The 8,413-nt window shown below is 55.0% G+C and overlaps 1 protein-coding gene across 7 annotated transcripts in view; it reads right to left on the reverse strand.

The window, feature by feature from the left end:
• C13H10orf90 (chromosome 13 C10orf90 homolog) overlaps positions 1-8,413 on the reverse strand; it is a 262,080-nt gene that overhangs the window by 20,299 nt on the left and 233,368 nt on the right. For 3 of the 7 annotated variants that reach the window (XM_058671829.1, XM_058671827.1, XM_058671825.1), the window contains 3 exons: positions 5,879-6,148; positions 3,571-3,767; positions 1,731-1,908 (listed from right to left, as the gene is read on the reverse strand). In XM_058671829.1, the coding sequence (XP_058527812.1) occupies positions 1,731-1,908; positions 3,571-3,767; positions 5,879-6,148 (645 nt within the window). The remainder of the gene's footprint in view (positions 1-1,730; positions 1,909-3,570; positions 3,768-5,878; positions 6,149-8,413) is intronic. The other 4 variants (XM_058671830.1, XM_058671828.1, XM_012925496.2 and 1 more) reach the window with 2 other exon arrangements.

Here is an 8,413-nt window from a genome sequence, read left to right on the forward strand (position 1 = left end):
AGGCTGAGAGCAGACCATGGCCCACATGCCAAGGAAGTCCAAGCACGGCAGCAGCCACTGGATGCTGGAGAGGCACAGGACAGGTCTTCGCACAGAGCCTCCCCAAGGAACCACCCGTGGCCATAGCAACTTGGTCCTCGACTTTGCAGGAAGCCATGGAATGTGTTAGGGTGATTTTAAGCTACCTTGCTGGCATTTTCTTCCAGCAACTCCAGAGGGTCCAAGGGCACATCACTTCTGTGGCTGGGGACTGACAGTGTCCCTCACCACTGGAGGCCCACTCCTATGGCCAGGGCACTCAGCGCTGTCCCCACTGAGCAAGTCCCCGAGTGCCTCAGGGGTCTCTCTCTGCCTATACAACGTGAAGAGACCGGCTCCAGTGGTCACCCCGAGGCCGCCCAAAGTGATGTACCTGTGACCACTGTGACCACGCCACTCTCCAACACGGTGCATTTTATTTCCGCCATCAGCAGTTTGAGAGCCCCAGGCGTTTTGAACAAGCAGCTGAGGCGGAGTGGCCCACGCAGCTCAGGGCGTCACTGCCCAGGCTCCCCAGGGGGCTTCTGTTTGTACATAGCACTTGGTCCTCACCAGCTCCTTGAGAACGCCATGCTCTTTCTTGGGCCAGGGACTAACCAGCCCCTTGGACAACATGTCTCAGTCACACCTGCTTTGGCCAGCTGGCCGGAAACAGCCCTGTTTCCACTGGGAGGGAAAGCACATCCCTCCTTCTGCTAGAACATGTCATGCGCAAGGCACAGCAGGTGCTTAGTCAAAGCCCCCGGGTGGGAGGGAAGTGTTCAAGCCGGCCCCTGCAGGGGCTGCAGACAAGCCTGCTCCAGGCTCTGGGAGGCAGGAACGGAGTCCCACCCATGGGCCCTGGAAGTTAGCCGCAATTCTGTGACAACTCCCATGTCTTCTCTCCCTGATTCCTGGCCATGTTTACTAAGCTGCATGTTACTGAATATGGTTATTCCCCAAAGGACTTTTACTCAGAACCATGTTTTCACTTCCTAGGGGTGAAAACATTTTCCTAGGAAGCACAATCTCATTCCTGGAGCCAAAATGAGGCTCAAAGGGAGGCGTTCTCAGGCCTGGGGAGTGTAACGTTTGGGTTGGCAGACTCCGAGTCCCTGCTCGGATGGTGCTGTTCTCGCCCTTGTCTCTTCTTGTCGTTTTTGCTCGCTGAGCAGTCTGTTCTGCTTGTGCTGGGAGGGCTGGGGCCAGTTTTGGTCAATGCAGGATGGCTGGACCTGGGAAGGCTCCTGACAGCTGGCCTCCTGTGAAGGAAGGTGTGCCCTCCCTCCCAGGCTCTCCGTGATGCTGGCCTCAGAGCGCCCAGCAGGCGAGCTGTCCATTCTCTGGACTCACAGGCAGGACAGGGATTTCAACAGGAGGAATGTCGATGCAGACAAGCTGGTCTCCACCTCTCACCCTGAGCTGTGTGTGGCACCCTACCAAGGGCAAAGGGGGTTTACTGGGAGCCAAGAATGTGAACCGACCGCCCTGGCGGCTGCAGTGGCCTGGCTTCCTTCAGCCAGAGAGGGATTTGTTTCTCAAGTTATTCCTGCTGACTTGGGTGCTCATATGTAAACTCTCAAAATGGCTTGGCTCCAGGACCAGGCGCAGTGATGCGGAGGCCAGCTCTGTGCGTGGCCGTGGCTCCAGTCCCAGGATGCCTGTCACCTTCGTCCTCCCCAGTGCCTGCCTCCCCGGCACCAGCAACTCACCACTAAGTGGATGGGGGACGGTGAACTGCTTCTTGCTGGCCCGGACAGGAGGGGTGCTCTGCGTCTGGCCCACACCCTCCTTCTGCTGCGTTTTCCTCTGCTGCACCATGCGCTCCAGCTTCTTCAGCCGTTCTTGGGAGCGAGAGATGAACTGGGGTTTACGGACTTCCAGTGCTTCCTAATGGGAACAGAGGCCATTTCGTTATCAGGAGGAGGGAGCCAGCCAGGAGTGCCACACCCAGGCACTGGCACCGTGCTGTGGGCTAAGCCACCACTTGTGCTGCTGCCATTTCACACTGAAGTGCTCGTCAGAGTCCAAACAGCTCTGGTTCCAATTCACCTCCCAGCTAACGTGCTGCAAGGCAGCAGAAGACAGCCCAGGTGTTTGATTCCTGCTACCCATGTGGGAAAGCCTGATGGAGTTCTGGGCCCCAGCCACTGGGGACATTTGGGGAGTAGACAAGCAGATGAAAGATCTTCCCCTGCTTCTTTCTCTCCTCCCGTCCCCTCTCCCTCTCTCTCTCTCCTCCCTTCCCCTCTTCCCTCTCTCTCTCTCCTTCCTTCCCTCTCTGTTATTCTGTCTCTCAAATATATATTTTAATGAAGTGTCACACCCAGAGACCAAAGCCACAGTGCAGAGAGGTCACATTTTCCCCCCGACAAACTTGTGTAAAAAGAAGGTTAAGTGACAAGTGGACAATCCAGTTCTTCATGGTTAGCCCAGCTCCAAGGGCCCCATGGCAGCAGGGCTGGCAGGAAACTACAAAGAATTGAGCCTGACACTACAAAGGGTACATCTGGTGCCCACCCTAACACCTGAGCTGAGTACTCCGGAGTACAGAGACCGTGAGCTGGAAGGCATGCGGATACCACGTGGAGCAGGCACCTGCAGGTGAACTGTATGTAGTAGCAACAACTCACTCTATCCGCTCTCGTGTGGCTGTAAGCCCCTGGGAGCAACAGCCAGGTGTCACAGCCATTTCCTGGAGCTCCGCAAGCGGCAAGCTCTCTGTAAAGGCTTGCTGAGTGAAACGTGCCTGCACTCCAGTCCCCTCTCAGCCGCTGGGCATCCTGAGTTCCTGGGAGAGGGCTGTGTGGGCTTCCTGTGTGTCACTCATGTGCCTCTAGCGGTCATTACAGGAAGGCAGCTTCTCGGCCAGCTCCTTATAGGTACCAGGACCTGCGAGCCACAAGCCACTGGGTACGTGGGGACTCCAGAGAGCTCCAGTCTTGGAGAAATGGCACTGTGGAGGGCCTGCAGGCCCCACCGTCATCTGCTCCTTGCCCATGTCTGACCCGGGAGGCTCCAGTCCCCTTGGGGGCACTGTGCATAGCTCACTGGGGCCTTACAAGAAGGGGTGGCTGGTTGAGCCACGTGCTGTTGGCAGGGGTCTTCTCTGCTGTTTGCTGCCCTCCTGCTGTTTATGAATATAAAAAATGTATACAATGCAGAAAAGACACAGCAGGAAATCATCCATTCATCCTTCAGCTCAGGCTTGTGTGACTTTGGGCAACTACCTTAACCTTCCTAAGTCTGGAGTCAATAACTGAAGGGACTTGGCCTCCGCAGGGCTCTTTGCCCCCTGGGGTCTTGCGAGGAGGAGCAGCAAAGGTTCTGATGCTGAGGAAGGCACCCTGCCAGTGCCTGGGCACCTGCTGTCACCACCATGGTGTCTTTGTATCCTCCTCCTAGACTGGTGCACTCAGCCTCCACCATCAACCAAACGTGACAGAGCGCACAGCCACTGGGCAGAGCAGCTCCGTCTCCAGCCTGAGGTGGCAGCGAGGTTGCCCCCACGAAAGGGCACCTCTCGGCAGTGTCACAGACACAAAGCCTTACCTGTAAAGTCAAGGAGCCGGCAGGTGTTTGCTGAAGCCTGGAAGATATTTCTGACAGGCCCAGGGTCTCAGGTCCCTCGGCAGGTGGTGGCGAAGGCGAAGGCGGAGGCGGTGATGGTGAGGGCTCAGGTGCTGTGGCGCTGGCACTCTTCTTACATCCTTTTATTTTCAAAACCAAGTCACAGCATGTGTAGTCGCCTAGGAGGGAAGGTTTAGCATGCCATTAAGAGGGTTGCCACACACGGTCAGACACAAGAGAGAGACTTGCAGACAGAAACATCAGAGGGTTACAGATGGACTTCAACACGTCAAAGAGATCACCCCCACCCCAGACCCTCTGGCTGTCTGGCTGCCCTGGTCATGGGGGCACTGCCCATGGCCATCCGGCCTCACGGAGGCTCAGCTGGGCATCGGCTGTGCCCAGGGTCCCTGAAGTCTGCAATGCTTGTGCTCACACACCAGGAAGCTTGGTCTGAGTTTTTATCAGGGTTTGGCAATTGGAAGGCATGCTTGTCCATCTCCCATGTGCTCCACTAGACATATGAGGGCAGGAGGTGGGGCTTGGGGGGGGCTTGCCCTGAGGGCAGGAGGTGGGGCTTGGGGGGGCCCGCCCTGAGGGCAGAGGTGGGGCTTGGGGGGCTTGCCCTGAGGGCAAGAGGTGGGGCTGGGGGGGCCGCCCTGAGGGCAGGAGGTGGGGCTGGGGGGGCTTGCCCTGAGGGCAGGAGGTGGGGCTCAGGGGGCTTGCCCTTCTCCTCCAGTCACCAGAGCCTTCCCAGGGCCAGCTAAAATGTTTAGTGCATTCCCTCAGTGCTGACCTGCTTTTGACGTGTGTGTGTGCGTGTGTGTGTGTGTGTGTGTACGCACGCGTATGTGCGCAACAGGTCAGGAAATGAGTGGGTTCCTCAGCTCCTCAGGCAGCACAAGGAGATTGTTAAACATGAACTATTTATTATATAATAATACAGCAATCATTGATCATTAATGATAAATATGTATTGTTATATAACAATAAATATAGACTAAACACTCAGCACCCAGTCTCTCCCAGGCCTTCACTATCTGTCCCCTGCTGTCCCCGCTGCCCCTTGGCCTCTCCTTGCTCCTGTCCGTGTCCACCTCTGCCCTGGATCCTCCCACCTCCAGATGCATCCCCACCTCAGGCCCACTGGTAAGAACTGGGGTCGGTTTGCATTAGCCAGGCAAGCCTGCCATTCCCCCGAGAGCTGAGCCAAGTCACTTTCCCTCTGTGCCCTCAGAGCACTGACGGGCTGGCGCAGCCATCACAAGGCCCACATGGCCAGATTCACCACCCATGGACCTCTCAACAGAGCCCCTGGCGGCACGTGCCACTGCTCAGGCCTGGTCCAGCTGTCCCAACTACACTGGAAACGCATCGGTATCCCCTACTGTCTGTAGGTCTGACCACCTGTGGGTCTGAGCCAAGTAGACACATTACAGCTTGGCCATGGGGGTGTTCCGGGTCTGCTGGACAGACCTGGGGGTGGGGCAGCATGGGAGAGGGGTGTGTGTTAGGGCTCTTGTTGCTGCTTCTGGGGATGGGGAGTGATTGAGAAGAAAGCATGGTCCCCTGGGACTAACGTAACCTGGAGGAAATGTTCGCAAGAAGACAGGTGTACGGGAAGGGGGAGCAGAGAGTATCAGCAGGAGTGGCTCGGGAGACTGAGCAGGGACACAGCACGGATGCCCTTCAGGAGTGAGAACCAATGCTTGCAAAAACAGCAGAGAAAGACAGGTGGGCCTCCAGTAGTGGGGTCTGGAAGAGGATAATTTCCCTGGGGAAGAGAACCAGTGTGTCAGGGGCTGTCTCAGCATGCTAGGGGCCTGGTGCAGCACCTCACGGGCATGGCAAGGTGCTCTGTACTGTGCCTGTGAAGTGTCGGGCACAGGTGGGAGCCACACCCCAAGCCGTGACACCTGCCAGGTAGTCGCAGGGGCCGCAGTCAGCTCAGTGGGCCTGCTGCCTTCATCACAGCCCTGGACTGCCAAGGTCAGTGTCAAGGCCTTCCTCAGCTGGAGACCCTGTGCAATTCAAAGGATGGGGGGCTCCATCTCAGGCTCAGGTGGGGCTGGCCCAGCACAGTGAGGCGAGCTGCACTGGCACTAGGACCGCTGATACCTGGAACTGCCTGCCCACCCTTTGCACCTGCTGATCCGGCCCTTCTCCCCTCCCCCAGGAAGAAGAGGCGATCCTGCAAAGTGAGAGGATGTGGCCCGGGTCAGGGAGACATGGTCATGACACTCTCCAGGTGACTCAGAAAGGGTGGTCTCCCCCGCCACCTGCTCCTTACCTGTGGGGCACTCTCTCTCTATCTGAACACTACTGTCTTCCTGCAGAGTAGTGTGCACATCGTGGAGAGGGCAAAGAAGCCCACGCAAAGGGAGTGTGGGCTTCAGCGAGGTGTGGCAGTGTCTCGCTGGGGACTCAGAAAGCTCTCCAACCAGCCAGTCGTGGCACAGGGGGCCGTCCCCTTCAAGCTGCTGATCCGCCTGGGGAGCAGACAAGCTCACACGCACTTCTTGCTGCTTCTCGCTGCTTCCAGGGAATACTTTTGTTTCTACTAAAAATAAAATGAGATCATGCTCAAGATATCTGGGGGGAGGGGGACTCTCCAACCATGCACTGACTCCTGCACCTGAGGGTCTGCTGGGGACAGGCACAGGGGCTACGACTCCACCTCGGCGGAGCCCATGCCCAGCCCCTGAGCTCCAGAAACTTCTAGCACTCTATCATCATTCCTCCATCACAGCCAGGAGCTCCATCTGTATTTACTGTTACTGCATTCATCTGAGAGGAAGCCACTGTGCTGCTGCCCTTAGGCCCCCACGGGACACTCTCCCTCCGAGCAGAATGGGTGGCTTAGTGCCTCGACTTTGGGGCCAGAAGTACCTGGGTTCAAATCCCACCCCAGCTAGCCTCTGCTGTCTAGCCTCTGCTACAAAACTGAGGGGATGGCTGATAATACAATGAGTTAATAATGATAAATACTAATTCATTACATCATTATACTTTATGTACTACATGTATATATTTAGAAAATTAAATGTTTTATAGTTTCCATAGTTAGATGCTTTAATTAATATGGATATAAAATATCAAATCTGAATTAATAATAAGGCTTGTAAAAGTGCCTTGCGCAGTCTCTGATACAAACATTTCCTAAGTGCCAGTGATGGTCATGACTGCCGAGACACTGATGCCAACACACGCCCTGTGGGAAGTGCAGAGGTAGGAAGTGGCTTGCCAGGTCCCCATGGCTTTCTCTAAAGAAGCAAAGGCTGTCCACAGGGCAGCATCAAAACCCTGGAAGCCCCTTATGCCTGTCAGTGAGGGACCTCTGTAAGGCATCCAAGCCTTACAGGGGCCCCTGTGGCACACTGCCAGGCGCATTGCCCAGGGAGCACACTAAAACACAGACGTGTGCATCGGTGCACTCCCCAGGGGACATCCCCGGGAGCACCTTGTGCTGCTCCTGCAGACACAGCAGTAAGGCCTGGGACACAGGCTGGCTACTCACTGCTTATTTCATAGTCATTGGACTTTTTAGACTTGCTTGCTCTCAGAACACCAAAAGTGCTTAGAGAGAGAGAGAGGCTGGTGGCTGGGCTGGCATTGTGGCATAGCAAGTAAAGCTGCTGCCTACTGTGCCAGCATATTATAGGGATGCCAGTTCCAGACCCAGCTGCTACACTTTCCATCCAGCTCCCTCTTAATGTACCTGGGAAGACAGTGAAAGACAGCCAAAGTATTTGGGCCCCTACACCCATGTAAGAGAACAGTAAGAAGCTCTAGACTTCTGACTTGGCCCTAAGCCAGCTTGGCTGTTGTAGCCACTTGGGGAGTGAGCCAGGAGATGGAAGATTCTCCTTTTCTGTTTCCGTAACTCTGACCTTCAAATAAATTTTTAAAAACTCGTAAAACAGATAGAGAGGCTTGTTTCCAATAAGGCAGTGACGTCATCAGTTATCCATCCCCATGCCTGTACCCCTCCCACCATGGGCATGGCCACATCTGGGGGAGAGGCACTGCTGGGCAAGGCACTCCAAACCTTCCCAGGTGTTGCAAGAAAAAACACTGGGAGCTACAGGAAGAACACGAGTTGTGACAAGCAGCTCACCATCTTTTCTGAACTGGCTTATTTGCCGGAAGGAAGAAAGCTCCAGGCCGGCCGCTGTGCTGGCAACGCTGGCCTCCCCCAACACTGCCTGCACTCTGTTCCCAGGGCCACAGTGTCCCAACACACCAGAACAGACAGCACACGAAAGGGCTGGGTGTGCACTGCTGTGGGAGGAACAGAACTTAGGGTGCAGGGTCCCCAAGTAGCTCCAAGGCCCTGGGATCCAGCACAAGTTTGGAAACTTGACGATTTCAACTTTGATATTCTCCAAGGAGAGAAATCCAACTTTCCAGGTTCTTATCACAGCTTCTCGGGAATGACGGCAGCCACAAAGCCCACTCGGCCACCTGCTATAAAGTTACGCTCCAACTAAAGTTTTACAGAAAAAATATCTTTCCAGAATTGTATTTAAAAAGAAAAAACTATCAATTCTGTGTACATATCAAATAGTCTAAAGAAGTTCTGAAATCGGCATTCCTCTTATGAATGGTCTCCTAGTAAATCCACACCTGAGTCTGTTTCAGCGAGGCAGCCTCAGCCTGCCAGATCCTGTCAGTCAGGGTTGGGTTCTTTCAATGAAGGCCCGTACGAATCAGCAAATGCACAGAGATCAACCAGTCTTTCAGTCTGTCTGTTACCCATCTTTCCATCTAATGTTTATCCCTCATCGTACTTCTCTTTTTAAAGACTTACTTATTTTTATTGGAG

The sequence above is a fragment of the Ochotona princeps genome, chromosome 13 (assembly GCF_030435755.1).
Source record: "Ochotona princeps isolate mOchPri1 chromosome 13, mOchPri1.hap1, whole genome shotgun sequence".
Classification (NCBI taxonomy): domain Eukaryota; kingdom Metazoa; phylum Chordata; class Mammalia; order Lagomorpha; family Ochotonidae; genus Ochotona; species Ochotona princeps.